Genomic DNA, 19,590 nt, shown 5'->3' with positions numbered 1-19,590 from the left:
AGATCTTTTTTTCAACGATCGGCAATCTCAATTTGGGATCCTTAGTTCATTTACTGTACTGAGTCAAATTTTCCCCAAAGTCAAACTTTAAAGTGATTGAAATCAGCAATCTCACTTATTGACTTGCCAGCATGCGTCCGTGAACAACCAGAGAGATTCTGACCATGTTTCATTCACAATATATCCAGTTGTGAATGATTTTAAAAGTCACTGAAATGAGGGTCCCTTGTTTAATTCAGGGCTTATTATCCCAGTGTTGTCCTCTCAGCCTCTGTCACTTGTGGCCATTTTTCAATGAGTGGCAGACTGGTTTTAAATCGGATGACTGGAGCGTCCTCTGCAGATCGTGTCAAGGTCACATCTGGTCCTGCCGGTGCCATCTGCCTTCATGAGTCAGCAGAATATGGCTTTAAGCACACAGTCATTACCTGAAGGACTGTCTGTCAACACGTGCACACCGCTCCTCGTAGAAATACACCGAACGTATATCTGCCTCTCTGTGGGTCTTGGAGCCGTAATTGAATTCCAGCTTCTCTTTGAATTTATTAGCATCCGGCCTTCTCTCCGGCTCAGATCTCCCTCCATGTCTTTCTCTCTCTAAATGAAAAGCACATATACCTTGCTCTTTTATATCAGAAGAGTACTTCAAGCTGCTCATATTACCTCTCTGTAGCGAATGTGAAGTATGTGTAGGTGGTTCGATGCATATTTATTTCCTTTTCAACTATGCTCTGGTTTTTCAATTACAGAAATAAGCCTATTTTCTGTATGCTTACAAGTGGTACATTATAGGCTGTAATCAGCATAATAATCCCATTTCACATGTATGTGAACCAGAGCAGCTAATAAATAGAGCCTGGTTTATATAGCACTGCACGCACATGTGATTCGATTGGTCTTTGAAATGTAAATGCAGTTATGTCTTCACGCAGCTTCCACCTTCCACTTTTCCTAATTCACTTCGGTGAAGCGTTATTGGAAAGACTTTGTAAAACAAAAATCGTGCCAGCAAAGCATATTTTTAAACAGAATTAGGTATGTAATATAGAAATGAATACATAATAGTAGCGGTACAAAGAGCGGTTACTGAACAGAAGGGAAATGATGTGTGTAAAGGAAAGACTGGTACAAAAAAGTATTAATTGGCAACCTGCTCCAGTAGCTAATTGGGAATGACTAATCGTAGTGTGTGTGTGGGAGGTTTCAATTTTAAAATGGGTTTTATGGATGCATTTTATCCAGGAGGTGAAAAAAAAAAACCTACATTTGTCCGATTCTGTCATTATATCATTCTTGGATACTGACTATCATCATGGTCCATTTTTTAAGACATACAACACTCAAATATAGATTAAAAAAAAGGCAGTTATACCAATGTTTCCACAGAGGTGACTGGTATCGTACAAGCACTGAGACAACGGATTTGAAAGCAGCATAATGACAGAGTTATGAGAACCATTCAATCGGCAGATAAACTGGTACATCGGATTTCTCAAGAGAGCATGGAACGTGTTGACTCGTCGACTATGTTTCCACCTTTCCTCTATCAACAAATGCATTTCCTAAAACCTTATGAATGACTCTATGAATAAAAGTGATTGTATGAATCTCTCTCTCTCTCCTCTCTCGGGGACTCGGAGGGCCGTAAGCTGTGAGATTGTTGATGCTTTTTACGCAGATGAATTGTTCTACTAGTATAGTTTCACCAAGGAGAGTTTAAATAGGCTAAGTAAAGGAAAGACTGGTACAATTTTTAGCAATTGACAACCTGCTCCAGTAGCTAATATTGGGGATGACTAATCATAGTGCATTTTAAAAATGGGTTTTATAGATGTATTTTATCCAGGTGGTGAACAAAAATCAAAGTCAAAAGTAAATGTTATTGTCAATCTCAAAATATGTTTGTACACACAGAAAGATCAAAATACTGTTTCCCACAGTCCCGAGGTATACAAAAAAAACACACTTTAAAGCTGGGGTAGGTAAGTTTGAGAAACCGGCTCGAGATACACTTTTTGTTATATTCCATGGAATGCTCTTAACATCCCGATAGCAATGAATATCTGAAGTGCTTTGACAAAAAAATCCATAAAAAATGTAATCTGTGGAAGCAGTAGTACTGTAAAAAGTACGACCAATCATCTGAGCCGGCCCGGCTGAAATAACTGGATGGCCTACCTGCCTGTCAGCCTTCCATCTGTGCACAAACTTATCTCGTGCCCTCATTGGTCATGTGCGCGTTCGTGTGTGTTGGAGGAGGGGCTCTGTAAGGAAGTGACAGATATTCTCCGGTTGTGTATTTTCAAATTCTAGCGCACTCGAGCCGGTTTCTCAAACTTACCTAACCCTACCTTTAAAACACAAGAATGACTGTGTGTTTCTTTGGTTCCATTATCAAGTCATTCTAGGATACCGACTATGTTTCCGCATTTCCTATTACCCTATGCATGACTCTATGAATGAAAGTGATTGTATGAATCTTCTCTCTCTCTCTCTCTCTCTCTCTCTCTCTCTCTCTCTCTCTCCTCATCTCTCTCTCTCTCTCTCTCTCTCTTCTCTCTCTTCTCTCTCCTCTCTCTCTCTCACTCTCTCTCTTCTCTTCTCTCTGGGTCTCTCTCTCTCTCTCTCTCTCGTCTCTCTCCCTCTCTCTCTCTCTCTCACTCTCCTCTCCTCTCTCTCTCGTCCTCTCTCATCTCTCTCTCTCTCTCTCTCTCCCAGGGAATCGGAGGGCCGTAAGCTGTGTAAGAAAGTGAAGGTGGACCCCAGCTCTAAACATGGAGGAGCAGAGCTGCTGCATTATAAGTGAGTACCCAGAACCTCAGCTGGCTGTCAATCACTCACCCACAGCTCAGTGCTTTCTGGAAGGTGGAACCGTGTTCTCTGAATGATGTTGTTCAGCTTTTTCCTCCTGCCGTTGTGAGCTCTGTGTCTGCTTTGTGTTGCAGAGATGGGACGTTCCACACCGAGTACAACAGACCCGCCACCTTCAAGGTAAGTGCTCCGCTAAAACCTGACATTTTTAAACCAGGGGGGGTTATTGTCTATTCCAATTTCAAAGTTCAGTGTTGGTTATTTTATAAGACTTTCCTGAGTAGTAGTGCAGTGTGTCTGTGTACTTTTTGGATCACCATAATACCATATCTATTTTTACTTAAATGACACATTTTGTAATTCGTTTTTCAAAATTTGACCCCTTACTTTCCAATTACACTCCTGAGATATATATTGTCTATTTAGGGTATACATTTTATATAATATAACACCAATATCACACCTATATTACACCGTTATTACAGCATTACAACAGACATATTGCACTGTGATTACTAAATGATTACACCCATACTACACTGTTATAACACCATTATAACACACTTATAACACCATTATAACACCCATATCACTCTGTTATTACACCACTATTACACACTTATAACACCATTATAACACCCATATCACTCTGTTATTACACCACTATTACACACTTATAACACCATTATAACACCCATATCACTCTGTTATTACACCACTATTACACACTTATAACACCATTATAACACCATTATAGCACCCATATCACTCTGTTATTACACCTTCATTACACCAATTTTACATCCATATTACAAATATACGACACCCATGTTACAGTGGGAAACATTTGGATTATAACTATTTCATAATAATCATAATAAAATATATTTTTAAAAGCTTGAAGTTATTGTTCATTTTGTAGTAAATTTAACAAGATAAAGTGCTGCTAATATGTCAAATAAAATGCTTCATTTAGTAACATATTTAAATTAGGTTGTTTTCTTAGTCCTTTTAAGGATCATTATAACTGGCCATACTAATACAAATTAAAACAATAATAATAATAGTCTGATACTGATATATTCTCTGTGATGTTATCGTGCCGGGAAAGTATCATTCTGTTGCAACCTTATGTATGCTTTTGCTTAAAAGACCGTAATATGTCAATGTTTTGTTGCCAGCTTTTTTCCGATGCCTCTAAATAGCCAATAAAACGTTATTGCAGGTTAAAGGTGAACATACTCTTGCATATTTCCTGACCTATCTGGCGTCACCTTCCACATCCAGCCTCCCACACACACTCAGCAGATTACTCTATAGCCTCTTGACGTGTTTATCGTGGCACCGCTCCATCTGTTACATCCATGAATCAGAGCAAAACATCTAAATGGCAATCATTCAGCAGCTCTCCTGCAGCATCTGAAGGTATCTACGTGGTCTGATAGATATCTACTGCCTGTTGAGGATGTTAGCCTCAGGGGAAATCAATACTTAAATCCAATATTTCCACAGACTGTCCACTGTCGTAGCATTTGATAGGCTGGGGAAGCACACTTAACATACAGAACATCTTTCTAGAGATGCATTTTCTTTCTTTGGCAAACCAAATATAGTACATGACTACAGTATTTAGAGAGCATGTAAATCACTCAACAGCCATGTATCATTATATAGTTTAGCCAGATTACAGAATAAACTAAATAAACTCACTACAGCTGTTATTTAAGCCGCAGATATCAACAGTCCCTCTCATTAAAAGTGCCCTCTTTGACCTCAAGACCCAAGTTTGCATGTCATGTAATGATTTTATTTTGCATGAATAGCCCTGAAGTTATTGTCGAAACAGACTTTCTTTGTTGGAGTTCTTTAGAAATCCTCCGTCAGTAAATCTGGGAGCAATAGCTGCTTTAATATTCACTGTTTTTAAATTTATTCGTCTCCCTTGCGATGTGTTTCGCTCATATTTCTCTCACTGGCAGATGGAAAGGCGTAGAAAACAACAAAAGTCTCAGTTAAAAACATCCAGATGATATCTTCATAATCCTTTAATATTCCACCCGTGTCCACATTGTCATTGTTGTAGCGCTGCTGAATGAAATACTTCCTGCTGTCGCCTGCACAGACATATGGTGCATTATATTTACAGAGAGCTTTACTAAGCCCATTACCAGACACTTACAGGTAGTGAGATATCTCCGACACCTCCTGGATCGACGCACATGTTGGTCTGTGCGAGTTTCCATCTGCCGCTGCCTACAGCCTCCACTACGCTTAAGAGTTTCTTCTGCAATGCTTCGGTAAATCATCAGCAGTGCGGCTGCACCATTTGAAAAAAACTAAACAAATTGTGATCAGATATTACAATCACAATACAATACATGTTTCTCAATATGTTAAAAAAACAAGGGTTTGATTTATTTAGGAGGGTTTTTAACAACTAATAGGTTTTATTAAGTGTGTTAATTTAACATATTTAGCATTTAATATATCATATCTCTTATATATCTCTTCACACTGGCATATCCACTCTGATCACATCACATGTCCTCTGTTTTTATTGATTATATTATCTTGTTTTCGTCCGGTTATACCTTGTACGGCGACCTTGAGAGCCTTGAAACTCGCCCTTTTATAAATAAAATGTATTATTATTATTTAACAAATATTGTGCTTCTTTGATTGGATGTGTGCACTATTTAGATAGCATTAAATTAATTGTGCCGCCCTATCAGCAGTCATTCTGTTCAGGAGATTATTCTTAGGCCAACTGCATGATCTAAGTGTTGCCTTTGTTCATCATTTCTGACTTTTCTATCTTCTTTTGTCTCCATTCAGTCCATGGTGGCGTTCTTAAAAGACCCATCGGGACCCCCGCTGTGGGAGGAGAACCCTGAAGCAAAGGACATCGTCCATGTAGAGACAGAAAAGGTAAGAAGTGACTTAAAAAACACTTGTTTTTCTTCCATAACACTTGCGCTCCCTATTGGCTAGCGCTCCAACACATTGTAACGTGATAGGCTAAAGGGTGGTACATCTCTAAGCGGTTTGACCAATCACAACAGACCGGCCAGCTAACCAATCAGAGCAGACTGGGCTCTGGTTTCAGACAGAGGGTGAAAAGAAGGTGCTTGCAGAGCACAGGCAGTATGAGAAAAATAAGAGCTTTCTGAACATTAAAGCATGGAGACATGTAGAGACACTACATACTGATATACACCTGAACATCAGCAGGAGAGGACTCTTTAAAGTAGAGACACTACATACTGATATACACCTGAACATCAGCAAGAGAGGACTCTTTAAAGTAGAGACACTACATACTGATATACACCTGAACATCAGCAGGAGAGGACTCTTTAAAGTAGAGACACTACATACTGATATACAACCTGAACATCAGCAGGAGAGGACTCTTTAAAGTAGAGACACTACATACTGATATACACCTGAACATCAGCAGGAGAGGACTCTTTAAAGTAGAGACACTACATACTGATATACACCTGAACATCAGCAGGAGAGGACTCTTTAAAGTAGAGACACTACATACTGATATACACCTGAACATCAGCAGGAGAGGACTCTTTAAAGTAGAGACACTACATACTGATATACACCTGAACATCAGCAGGAGAGGACTCTTTAAAGTAGAGTCACTACATACTGATATACACCTGAACATCAGCAGGAGAGAACTCTTTAAAGAAGAGACACTACATACTGATATACACCTGACCATCAGCAGGAGAGGACTCTTTAATGTTGATGGACAGTAACTGTGATAATCAGACAGAGGAAGCAGGTAATGGGATGCAGGATCCAGCTCTCCTGTCCTGCTGAGGGTTTGATCTGCCTCTAAAGCTGACTCAGCAGGATGTCCACCTCTGCAACAAAACACCCACACAGGAAAGTACAATATCAGGGCTTTATCATCAAAGAGCTGCTCAGCGTGGTTCATGAAGTTTACAAAAAAGCCTGAAAAACATTTCCAGACAGCTCTCGTCCAGTTAGGTCAGATGGCACTCGTCTCAACCCCCCCCCCCGGGACATTCCCCTGACAACCTGACACACTCGCAGATATATACAGCATTTTGAAAACCCTGTGACTTAACGAACAGCAGTTCTGTTGGTTTCCACACGCTCGTCCTCTCCTGCCCTGAGGCTCGTTGAAGGTATCCACAAAAGATTGTGCTGAATGTGAGTTATTAGGAAGTATCCACACTCATGGAGGTGAAGAGGGGTAGGAGGAACTGTCAGCGGGGGGGGGGGGGGGGGGTCCACCTGCTGTCAGAATAACTGTAATGTGTCTGCTGATATGGAAAATACAGTCTGATAATTTGCTGGAAAAGCTGGAAGATGACGGTGTTCTTAGTTGTTTTAGAGCTCCATCTAAACGGAGGGATACTTAAAGACATCTTGAATTTTCTTGGACAAAGTTAGCCATTTGATTTACTGTACAAAGGCTTCTTGTCACGGTGAGGGTAAGGCTGCAGGACCTAAATTCAGTACGAAGATAGAGGAGGCGTATGTAGGAGTTTATACAAAAAAGGGGGTCCAGACCAGCTGACGTGAAAAACAGAAACACTAACGAGTACTAACCAGGGGACACAAGGAGCAGGAGCAGAAATGCAGACAGGAACGGGCAGGACCAAGAACATAAGGGAAGACAGACCTAAATACACACAAGACTAATCACAGAGACAAGACAACAGCTGGAGAGGGGCAGGTGAAACACACTCAGACAATCAGACTCTCGAGGGGGAAACACAAGAAGTTAAACCACACAAGACACAAGGAGGAAAATACATTTCAAAATCAAACTGGATCAATCAATACAAACCCATCATCATGGCACTTTGTGAAATTGTCCATCCCTATATGGAAATGCAGTCAGTATCCCAGAATGATATATCTATTGTGATATACACTCAGTATCACAATATATATATATCTGATATAGCATGTGTCCATTAAATAAAAAGTGTATATGAAACAACCAAGTAAGCCCCAAAGCCCCCGTCGGCGGGTCTTTTTTTTTTCCACAAATTTATTTTTTTATTTTTTTATTTTTTATTAATTTTTTTAATTTTAATTTTTTTTCTTTGAAATTATTCATATAACCCTTTTAGAAGTGAAGTTGTAGTCATTTGTTTTGGGCATGTCATTTTCGAGCCTGAAACCTGAAAAACAGGCTCGGGGCTTAACAGGTTAAAACCTATTTTTTTTAAGTCCTGTGTGAATTAAGCATCCGACAAATGAAAATAACTTCAATGCATACAGGTATAATCAGATAAAACAATTGTGTGATTAAGGTGATCATATCTTCTGCGAAATGTGATACGGCATGTGCTTGTTATCTTTACTTTAGACAATGTATAATGTTTCCTCACAGCCTCGATACATTATCATTATCTAATTACCCCCCAGCCCTTACTATACATATCTTTCATTCATAGATGATAAGGCTTGTTAATCATGTTCCCTCTCTCCTTCCTCTGAAGGACTTCAGGAAGCTGCTGAAGAGAGAGGAGAGGCCGGTGCTCATGATGTTCTACGCTCCTTGTGAGTCCTTATTTTCAAGTGCTGCCTCTCTGTACTGTGCAGAACATGTTGTGATCAAAAGACAAGAGCTGTTATTGTGCATATGTGAAGAGAGAGCATATATTACGTTCATATTAAAGGTCACCTATTATGCAAAATCCACTTCCTCATGTCTCTTCTACATCAACATGTGTCCCCTCTTCTTCATGTCTCTTCTTCATCAACATGTGTCCCCTCTTCTTCATGTCTCTTCTACAATCAACATGTGTCCCTCTTCTCATGTCTCTTCTACATCAACATGTGTCCCCTCTTCTTCATGTCTATTCTACATCAACATGTGTCCCCCTCTTCTTCATGTCTCTTCTTCATCAACATGTGTCCCCTCTTCTTCATGTCTCTTCTACATCAACATGTGTCCCCTCTTCTCATGTCTCTTCTACATCACCATGTGTCCCCTCTTCTTCATGTCTCTTCTACATCAACATGTGTCCCCTCTTCTTCATGTCTCTTCTTCATCAACATGTGTCCCCTCTTCTTCATGTCTCTTCTACATCAACATGTGTCCCCTCTTCTTCATGTCTCTTCTACATCAACATGTGTCCCCTCTTCTTCATGTCTCTTCTACATCAACATGTGTCCCCTCCCTCTTCTTCATGTCCTCTTCTACATCAACATGTGTCCCCTCTTCTTCATGTCTCTTGCTACATCAACATGTGTCCCCTCTTCTTCATGTCTCTTCTACATCAACACGTGTCCCCTCTTCTTCATGTCTCTTCTACATACCATGTGTCCCCTCTTCTTCATGTCTCTTCTTCATCAACATGTGTCCCCTCTTCTTCATGTCTCTTCTTCATCAACATGTGTCCCCTCTTCTTCATGTCTCTTCTACATCAAACATGTGTCCCCTCTTCTTCATGTCTCTTCTACAATCAACACGTGTCCCCTCTTCTTCATGTCTCTTCTACATCACCATGTGTCCCCTCTTCTTCATGTCTCTTCTACATCACCATGTGTCCCCTCTTCTTCATGTCTCTTCTACATCACCATGTGTCCCCTCTTCTTCATGTCTCTTCTACATCAACATGTGTCCCCTCTTCTTCAGTCTCTTCTTCATCAACATGTGTCCCCTCTTCTTCATGTCTCTTCTTCATCACCATGTGTCCCCTCTTCTTCATGTCTCTTCTACATCAACATGTGTCCCCTCTTCTTTATGTCTCTTCTACATCAACATGTGGTCCCCTCTTCTTCATGTCTCTTCTACATCAACATGTGTCCCCTCTTCTTCATGTCTCTTCTACATCAACATGTGTCCCCTCTTCTTCATGTCTCTTCTACATCAACATGTGTCCCCTCTTCTTTCATGTCTCTTCTACATCAACACGTGTCCCCTCTTCTTCATGTCTCTTCTACATCAACACGTGTCCCCTCTTCTTCATGTCTCTTCTACATCAACATGTGTCCCCTCTTCTTCATGTCTCTTCTACATCACCATGTGTCCCCTCTTCTTCATGTCTCTTCTACATCACCATGTGTCCCCTCTTCTTCATGTCTCTTCTACATCAACATGTGTCCCCTCTTCTTCATGTCTCTTCTTCATCAACATGTGTCCCCTCTTCTTCATGTCTCTTCTTCATCACCATGTGTCCCCTCTTCTTCATGTCTCTTCTACATCAACATGTGTCCCCTCTTCTTTATGTCTCTTCTACATCAACATGTGTCCCCTCTTCTTCATGTCTCTTCTACATCAACATGTGTCCCCTCTTCTTCATGTCTCTTCTACATCAACATGTGTCCCCTCTTCTTCATGTCTCTTCTACATCAACATGTGTCCCCTCTTCTTCATGTCTCTTCTACATCAACACGTGTCCCCTCTTCTTCATGTCTCTTCTACATCACCATGTGTCCCCTCTTCTTCATGTCTCTTCTTCATCAACATGTGTCCCCTCTTCTTCATGTCTCTTCTTCATCAACATGTGTCCCCTCTTCTTCATGTCTCTTCTACATCAACATGTGTCCCCTCTTCTTCATGTCTCTTCTACATCAACACGTGTCCCCTCTTCTTCATGTCTCTTCTACATCAACATCTGTCCCCTCTTCTTCATGTCTCTTCTACATCAACACGTGTCCCCTCTTCTTTATGTCTCTTCTATATCAACATGTGTCCCCTCTTCTTCATGTCTCTTCTACATCAACATGTGTCCCCTCTTCTTCATGTCTCTTCTACATCAACATGTGTCCCCTCTTCTTCATGTCTCTTCTTCATCAACATGTGTCCCCTCTGTGGAAAGAGACTCTGAAAGTTTCAGGAACAAAGATTCTCTCTCTTTTTGTCCTGATCCATTTATATAAAAACCTGTCTGAAAATGAGCTGATCAGATTGTGGACACTTTATGATGTCATAACGATGTTTTGTCTTGTGTAACCATTAGCCAATCAGCAACAAGGTAACCCCCCCCCCACCTTATCACCTGAATCTCCTCCTAGAGCACCATTGTGTTCTTTGTAACCAAATCTCTCTCAGAGGGGCGTGGGAGGGGCTCCTTATTTTCATCTAAAGTAACAGACAGAGAATCAGCACTTTTGAAACAGGGCTGAAACAGAGGGGATTATGGGTAATGCTGCAATGATCTGTTTGGTGTTTCAGCCAATCAGAGACAGGCTCTGGATATATCTGAGACCTATAATATATATTATCAAATCAAATCAAATCAAGTTTTATTTATAAAGCACATTTAAAAGCGATTTTTGGTCGAGCCAAAGTGCTGTACATGTAATAAAAACACATTACTACAATCACAATCATTTACAACAGAAATATAAAAAACACAGGGAATAGTCAGGTGTCATACTCCGCTCTGACTAGAAGGCCATATTAATGAAAAACAGTATAATAGGGACCTTTAAAACGTAAGAACTATGTTTTTTTATTTTATGGGAGAACATGTCCAGACTATATTCTCTGCTTCCTCAGGAGTTGTTTATGCTTTCTATCCAAAATGCTCGTTCAGAAATTAGAATGACTTTTAACTGAATAAAACATTCTTGAGAAATACTTTAAAATCCAAATTAAAGAATTGGAGCTATTTTCATATGTATGAAACTGCTTTAAAATTGCTCTACTTAAATATGAGGTCCCCTTACTTGATTTATTTTCCTTTAACTTGATTTTTTATGTTTTGTTTTTTCCCCATAAAAATGATATTGAAATGTTTTCTATAATCCCAATTAGTCTCTCCTGGTTCAAAACATTGAATATAAAGTAATTAAGTGTCAATGGTCAGTGTTTTCTCTCAGGTAAATTAATGAAACAATTAAAATTGATGAAACAAAATGGTGTTACGTGAGTGTAGAGTTAATTGTCTTGTCACCTCATGGTTAGTAAAACAGTATTATGGAGTTTCCCATGTGTTGTGCTCAGTTATTAAGTAAGGGATAATGTGCAGCGAGGCGGTCATTATGCAGAGCTCATACCGTGTTCTGTTCCTGTTAGTGTTGACTTCCTCTCTGCCTTCTTCTGGTGATTTGAAAACATCGTTGCTTGCTTTTAAAAGTAGCACAATTCATGATGTCAAACCTTGGGAAGTATCTAGATGTCCCTGCCCTAATGCCAAAGGAACTGGCAACTGAATATGTTTTGCCGTTTGATGTCTATGTCTGGAGCGTTGCGTAAAAAGGAGGGTTTCTGCCCCGTTACTTCTCCGCTGTTTTTCTTGTCCCAGGTCGAACAGTTTGCTTTTCGGCCAAACTGTATACAGTTCAATCGACCGGACTTCTTTCTGCAGATGTGAGCGTCCTTAACAACGGTCAATAAATCCTTGACAGCGGTCTGTCTGTTCTGGATTAACAACGTGTCACGTGTTCTGAATTGACCAATCAGAATCGAGTATTCAACTAAGCCATGTAATAAAGTGTGTTGTCAGTGCGTCACCTCTTTCACTGCCGATGACACAACGCAAGCTGCTATTGACAAAAAAAACATCCCCTCTGTCAGATTATGGACATTTTGTTGACAGTTGCATTGATGCTGTCAGCGCGCTGGTTCCCATCGACTTCTCTGTCATAACTTCTTTTCGTGATTTCTATCTTTGTTACAGGGTGCGGTGTTTGTAAAAGGATGCAGCCCGTCTTTCAGCAAGCAGCCACAGAGACCAAGGGGACATATGTAAGTCTGCTCACTTGTTTCACTGCAATAACTGATCTGTGATCTGCAGCTCTGAGGTTTGCTGATTACATGAGATGTGTCTGCTGTGGATGTCTGGATTGTTAAGTTTGGCAGTCTGCAGGAGAGCAATCTGTCAAACTGGCCTCAATCAAAGCCTTCCCTTGTTGTACTTCCTGCTAAAATGACCACCAGTACATTGTCGTCACCAGTACACTACCCTTGAGCTTCAATATCAGGATCCATGTGTATCCTCTCAAGAATGGAAGTAGTCATCACATACAGAGCATTTGGTACAACTAGTTCCTGAACAGTGTCCATTTCATTTCAAACCTTTATTTAACCAGATTGGTCCCATTGAGATCATAAATCTCTTTTTCAAGGGAGACCTGCAATTTCACAAGCTTCACATGCTGATATACAAGAGGGAGTTGCACAGTCACAAGATGGAGGAATACCGGTTCTTAGGTAATCATACATCCTGTCATGTACAAAATACTGAGTTTTTCTCAAAATGTTGGCTTTTTTCTCAAAATCTCAAAATTCTGACTTTCTCTCAAAATTCTGACTTTTTCTCAAAATTCTGACTTTTTCTCAAAATTCTGACTTTTTCTCAAAATTCTGAATTTCGCAAAATTCTGACTTTTTCTCAAAATGTTGACTTTTCTAAAAATTCTGACTTTTTCTCAAAATGTTGACCTTTCGCAAAATTCTGACTTTTTCTAATGAAAATCCGATATTTTTTCTCATAATTCTGACTTTTTCTCAAAATCTAAAAATTCTGACTTTTTCTCAAAAAATCGGACTTTCGCAAAATCCTGACTTTATCTCAAAATAATACTTAAAATTAATAATAATCACTCGTCACCGTCAACTAGTTCCTGAACAGTGTCCTCCTTCACATGCTGATATCCAAGAGAGGGAGTTACACAGTCACAAGATGGAGGAATAGAAAGCAGTATTCAATGTTTACTTCAGATTAGCTCCACGTCAGAAATGATCATGCTTGTCATATGTCTATCTCCATAGAGGCTGAATCATCATGTTAATCACATAGCTATCATATGCCTAAAACAGTCCTGATGCTCTTCTAGGTAATCATACATCCTGTCATGTACACAGCTACAGTTGGGATACCTTTGTTATCATGTGGACTCTGATATTGGAAGAGGACATTCAGTATTCAGGACACCCCTCTCTGCTGGACTTCATTTAAACTTTATCTGTATTTTGACAAACCAGAACAATCACAGTAGTTCCTTCAAAAGTCTTCCAACCTTGCATCTCAATCTGTTTTAAATTATTTGAGTAGTTGATATCATTTTGCAGGTTTATAATTATTGAATTCATTTATTTTTTACCTGGCACCGCATCCACAATACACGGCTAATGTAGTTCTAGCTGAAGACCACCACCTAAATATATTGAATATCAGTTTAGTCCGTCCAGTCTTAGTGTTGCTTCCTCCTCCCTCCTGTATTTATCATGTTTTCTTCTCCTCCCTGGTCTCAAGGGTCCCCTAAAGACCTGTGTTGTCAGTTTGCAGACAAGCAGTATTACAACAGCAACTAAAAATGGGGGGGGCTCTGTTTCCAGCTGTGGTAACGTTTTCCTTAAAAGCACTGGAGAGATGCCAGCACAAAAGCAACCAGAGGCATATGTGATCAGCTAGGGAAACAAAAGCTTTGTGTTCACAATCACTTGAAGCACCCTGAAGAAGAGGGATCTGAGGGTGTCTGACAATAAGAGAGCAGCTGCCTGAGGAGACCGTGAAGTAGTGCTTGCCTCACACAGAGGAGGAAAGGATAATTAAGTGCATGTTTGTCTGATTATGGAGCATTTTAGCTTGTGAAATGTAAGCCTCTTAACTGGAAATTAACAGTATGCATACAAGTTCCCTGCTCAGAACACAAAGGGGTTTGTTTGCCAGGCTGAGATGGATTATTGGAGGCGTGCCAGTTATTACAAGAGACTACGGAGAAGTGACAGGTTTGAATACTGAGTTAGTGCTCAGCAGAGTTGTACACATTACTCGCCTCTGTGTCATAGAGACTGGAAGATGTAAGGTCAATGTCTGAAGTGTTGTGTGCAGTCAGGTAGATATATCTGAAAAGACTCAAGAGGACAAAGACTCATGGACATTTTGAAATCTGGGAAATGTCAGATTTATTTTAAATACCATAAATATACATTCTTGGGATGCTAAAAAGTTGACACAAAGGCAGAGGCTGTATATGTACACATTATAACACGCTAAAGATAAACATTCACGTTTTATTTCGTCTGACTCACGGGATAGACTGAAACAGCGTCATGGAGATGTATTTATTTGTATTACTAACTGCACACACTAGCAAGTTAATGTGAGTAAACTAACATCATTACATACTGAATGTTAGCAATCTATAAGCATTTTAAGATGCTTACATTAGCATTAAAGTACACTAACAATATCCTGCTAACATTAGTATTCCACCCAGCTGAAGGTTAAGCATACTTGCCAACCTTGAGACCTGAGAAATCATTTCAAAACCACAGGGGGGGGGGCGGTTGCTAGTGGTTCGCCGGAGCTGTTAGAACTCCTCTCCCACGTGTATCACCCCCCGGGGAACTGACTTTTAAAGATGACACCAACATCTACACATGCTTATTGTTGTTGTAAGTGCAATGCCTTGCTGCCTGTAGCACCATCCTTGATGGAGCACATGTGTGGGCTGGTGAGTGAGCAGAGGGTCGAGTTGTCCATTCTTGTTCTGTTTTCTGTGACTATCGTCCTCATCATGCTGAACACCCTCTCAGAGTTTCAGTTGCTCGCGCTACTAAAGATAGGCGCTACCATGGAAACCAAACAATGGTGTAGCTGTATTAAAGTCCGAGTGGAAACAGTCGTGAGTAAATCAGATTTTGTCAGAAATAGGAAGAAATGCAGGAGAAATATGACCCCGGGAGGAAACCGGGAGAGGGCAATGAAATCGGGAGTCTCCCGCGAAAATCGGGAGGGTTGGCAAGTATGAGGTCAAGGCTATATGATGGCATTTCAAACAAAATCTGTCAATGTTGAGCAGCTTAGTCAAAATGCCTTGTATTTATGTATCAACATTACCGTTCCCGATGCACAACCCCAAGGACAAACAAAAAGTCTTTGTCCCACAAGTTTAAAATCAAAAAATACATCTTTACATTAATCTAAAAATGTAGAGCACTCCTAATGGGGAGGGTGTTTTGGGTTTGATGTTGTTATACGCATCTTAATGTGAAAAACATGGAAAACAAATAAATTGAAAACTGTTTAAAAAAACACTTAATTAAAATGGTAAGTTTGCTGCACCCAATTAAAGGTAGCTCTTGTCTATAAATATATTTTGTACATTAATCACGTCCACAAAAGGGGGCTTATTTATTTAATTGTGTTATCAAGTTAAATGTGATTACAGTTCGCTCATCAACATTCATTTGACCTACAGCGCAGTATGTCCTTTCCCAATGAAGTCTCTTTTCAATCATTGAGTAATCATACTTTCATTACGGAGTCCTCTGACCATGGCTCACCTGTTTTCATGTCCTTTCTGTTTCTTGTGTCTCTGCTTTCTCCACCTCTCTGACAGCAAACACCTTATTTCCCCCTTGACGTTGTTTTTCCTCCAGGTGCTGGCGGGGATGAATGTTCACCCGGCTGAGTTTGACGGCCTGAAGCAGGAGTACAACGTCAAAGGCTACCCGACTTTCTGCTACTTTGAGTGAGTTGGAGTCCTCTCATCCGTCTCACTTAGGGCTCAGCCTCACTTCCAAGGCTCAGAACATCTGAGTCGGGACACTTCAAACAGAAAACGCCAGCGCAGAGCTCTTAAACACTGGCAGACAGGGGGGGTGTCAGACGTACAATTTGCCAGGGAGGTTCAGAAAATTGGTGTGAAGGAAAAAGTTTCTCAGTATATTGGACAAAGTAATTTCACATGAGGAAGTCAAGGATGTGAGAGCTATTGTCGAGGAGCATGGAGTTCACTCAGGAGGTGCTGTATTCTTGGATATGAAGTAGAGCTGAAGTGAATGGAAAAAGTACATTTTGATTGTTGACTCGTTGTTGAAGCCATTTATCAAACAAAATAGTTAATAACCCCTTCCTTCATGCTCACCAATTGCTAAAGAGACCCTTTTATGCTTTTGGGGGGTTTCCCTTTCCTCTAATGTGTAATGTAGGTTTTAGTGCATGTAAATGGTCTGCAATATCGGCGCTTTCACACCGGAGTCCTTTTACCCGTACTTTTCCCGTTTAGTTCCGTTAGTGCCTGGAATTTTGCGTTCACACCAAAAAGAGTACTTTTACCCCCATTTTTAGTGCCTGTTGAGAGGTGGTACTTTCCTGGGGAGAAAAAAGTACCAATTTCTATTGGCTGGGCGAATTGCAAACCACGCCCCGTAAAACTCGGAAAAGTTTTTTGAAGCCGCCATTGTATTTGCTGGCATTAGCATTATTAGCATTAGCATTAGCCCCGCGCACCAACGGAGAGAGACTAACTTATGGCAACACAAAAAAATACATGGGAGAGGTGGAGATGAGGAGGTGTCGGCGTTCTGGCGATTTACTCGGAAGACTTCAGTAGAAGCTGCTGGGAGTCCCAGCAGCTTCTACTGAAGCCAGTCCCCAACTCCGGGGACTTCCGGCCGGGGACCTCCGGCGGCAGTATACGCCGTGAAGTTGTTTGCGGCCTGCCAGTAAACCCAAAGCAGCAGAAGAAGAAGAAGTGACGTCAGCGGCTTCATTTGCGTAATCTTCCCTCAGGGAACTTATTCCGGTGTGAACGCGATCGGCTCTTTAGTTCCATGGGGGAACTAAGTGCTGGGAACTAAGTGCTGGGAACTAAGTACGGCAAAGTACTTGGTGTGAAAGCGGCTACTGGCTAAAATCCCTGTGTTTAATTCAGAGAGTTTCTCTTCCACACATTCCCCACCCTGCCTGAAAAGCCACCATTGGACTCCTTTGATCACTTCCTGAACAAAGTGACTTCACTATGTAACAGCCAATATAATAACTGTCTTAATACAAAACAAAAATGTTCTTAAACCTTACTTAACTGGTTATATTTCTACAACATGTGTTTTATTTAAAGGGAATACCCTACCTAAACCTTTCTTCTGGATATTATAAACTCGCTGAAGTACAGTTGTAGTAAATACTAAAGCTGTAGTCAATCAAAGAAAAGGCATTATAGTAGAAAACTGACTTTAACGAGGACTGTATGCTCCAAAATAATGGATTAAGAAGTACGTTTTGTGTAGCGGTAACACTCATGCTCCTATTGGCTAGCGCTCCAACACATCCTACGTGATAGGCTGTTGACCAATCACAACAGAGCCGGCCAGCTAACCAATCAGAGCAGACTGGGCTCTGGTTTCAGACAGAGGGTGAAAAGAGGTGCTGCAGCACAGGCAAAGAAAAATACCAAATATTTACAAAAGTTTTCTTCTTGCACTTCACAACCCTATATTTTCTGGCAGAGCCTTTTCTTCAGGAGCCACACTGAGCCATCGCAGCTGCCCATTGAAAACTCAGTGGGGCTGCATTCCTTCACACAGAGCTGTTGTCTGCCCAAACACTCAAGATGAGCCAGTGTTTTAAATAATTAATACGCCAGACTAAGTAAAGGCTTTAAAATACCGTGCCAATGTTTTTTTCATCTCAAAGAACACTTTAAATTGTATCGATTTAGCGTTTGGCTTCAGCGTTTCCCCTTTAGTGTTTGAAATGCTGTTGGTTAATCTACTCATTTCGCTTTACTACTATAACATTGAAGCCACTTACACAGTAGGGGCTGAGAGTGAGACTGATGGTGTTTGTTAATGCAGAAACCCCCCAGCCACAGCATTACTATCCTCATATTTACAGTGCTGTTCACATTGTGCTTCATAGCTGCCGCTCTGTTCTTCTTATTCCTCCTGCAGCAGCTGTATCACCCTCATTTCCACATTAAACACTCTCTCATTCTAGTCTGGCCTTTTAATTAGACCGGGACTGATTAAGTGCCTCTGTGCTAAGTCTGTGTGTGTGTGTGCATTTGCCCTCTTCCTGCACTTCTTTCTTTGTGTGTTGCTGTACACACACACACACATGCGCCCGTGCTGATCTGGAGCCAGCCCGTTAGCAGGGAGTGCATTAGTGTCAGCGCAGGGCTAGCTAACGACCAGCCGAGGCCATTGGCTTCAGTAATGAGCGCCTGGCTGATAAACAGCTAATCACTGCGGGGTGAATCGGCATCAACACCGCTGGAGTTATCTCTCCGCTGCAGGAGAGAGGTTTCAAGGTCTTTTACCTTTTCAGCCAGCCCCGCAGATTAAGGAAGCTTACCGGCCAATACTGCAGCATCCCTCCACTTCCTATCAATTAAAGCAACAATGAAAGTGAAACTATTTGAGCTTCTTTGTCTTTCCTGTGTCCTTTACCCAAGAATGACATTAATTCGACATATCTCGACTTAACTTTTAAACAAGGTTTCAGTGGATTTACAGCAGCGGAGATAAAACAGGTGAATAAAGAGTTGGTCATAAATCTCACTGATTGAATTCCAAGCAGCTCCTCTCTCCACCGCGGCATTCGGATCACTTAAAATGCGAGTTTTTAAGCTCAAAATCCAGTGTGTGTGTAATCGTGTATCACCTTTAATAGTGTCCGCTCTGTGTCTCCGGAGCTGTAACTGTGTTTGCAGAAAGCCAGTTACTCCTGACACTGATCCTCCTGCTCTGAGCCTTCTTTGAGTCGCAGCGAACAGCAGAGTAGATAAACTCATTCTTATGAAGGAAATATGCTCACATTTTTTATCTACTCAGAATTTGCAGCTGAGTAAATCGCTTTCAGCTCACTTTAAATGCATACAGAGGGGTCACTGGCATCTGTAATGTAACATTCAAAATACAAGGAAGTGGCATCAATCATATTTTAACCTTTCGTCAGATCTACATTTCATTTAGACTTTGAGCTGTTGTGTGTTTGTAACCAACACACATGAGCTGAATAACTTGGTTTTCTCAGTGTAAATGCGGGAGAGAAACTCCCTCTGGAGGGAACACTGGGATTTTAGCCTTTG

General features: G+C 40.8%; 1 protein-coding gene across 1 annotated transcript in view; it reads left to right on the top strand.

The window, feature by feature from the left end:
- The window catches only part of pdia5 (protein disulfide isomerase family A, member 5), an 89,911-nt gene that overhangs the window by 23,984 nt on the left and 46,337 nt on the right, over positions 1-19,590 (top strand). Inside the window, exons 4-9 of the mRNA XM_034147372.1 lie at positions 2,719-2,802; positions 2,946-2,991; positions 5,647-5,739; positions 8,313-8,373; positions 12,447-12,514; positions 16,157-16,248. Of these exons, the coding sequence (XP_034003263.1) occupies positions 2,719-2,802; positions 2,946-2,991; positions 5,647-5,739; positions 8,313-8,373; positions 12,447-12,514; positions 16,157-16,248 (444 nt within the window). The remainder of the gene's footprint in view (positions 1-2,718; positions 2,803-2,945; positions 2,992-5,646; positions 5,740-8,312; positions 8,374-12,446; positions 12,515-16,156; positions 16,249-19,590) is intronic.

This window comes from Trematomus bernacchii, unplaced genomic scaffold, assembly GCF_902827165.1.
Source record: "Trematomus bernacchii unplaced genomic scaffold, fTreBer1.1, whole genome shotgun sequence".
NCBI classification, from domain to species: Eukaryota; Metazoa; Chordata; class Actinopteri; order Perciformes; family Nototheniidae; genus Trematomus; species Trematomus bernacchii.
The sequence above is the reverse complement of the archived record's forward strand: the minus strand, read 5'-3'. Positions and strand labels throughout refer to the sequence as shown.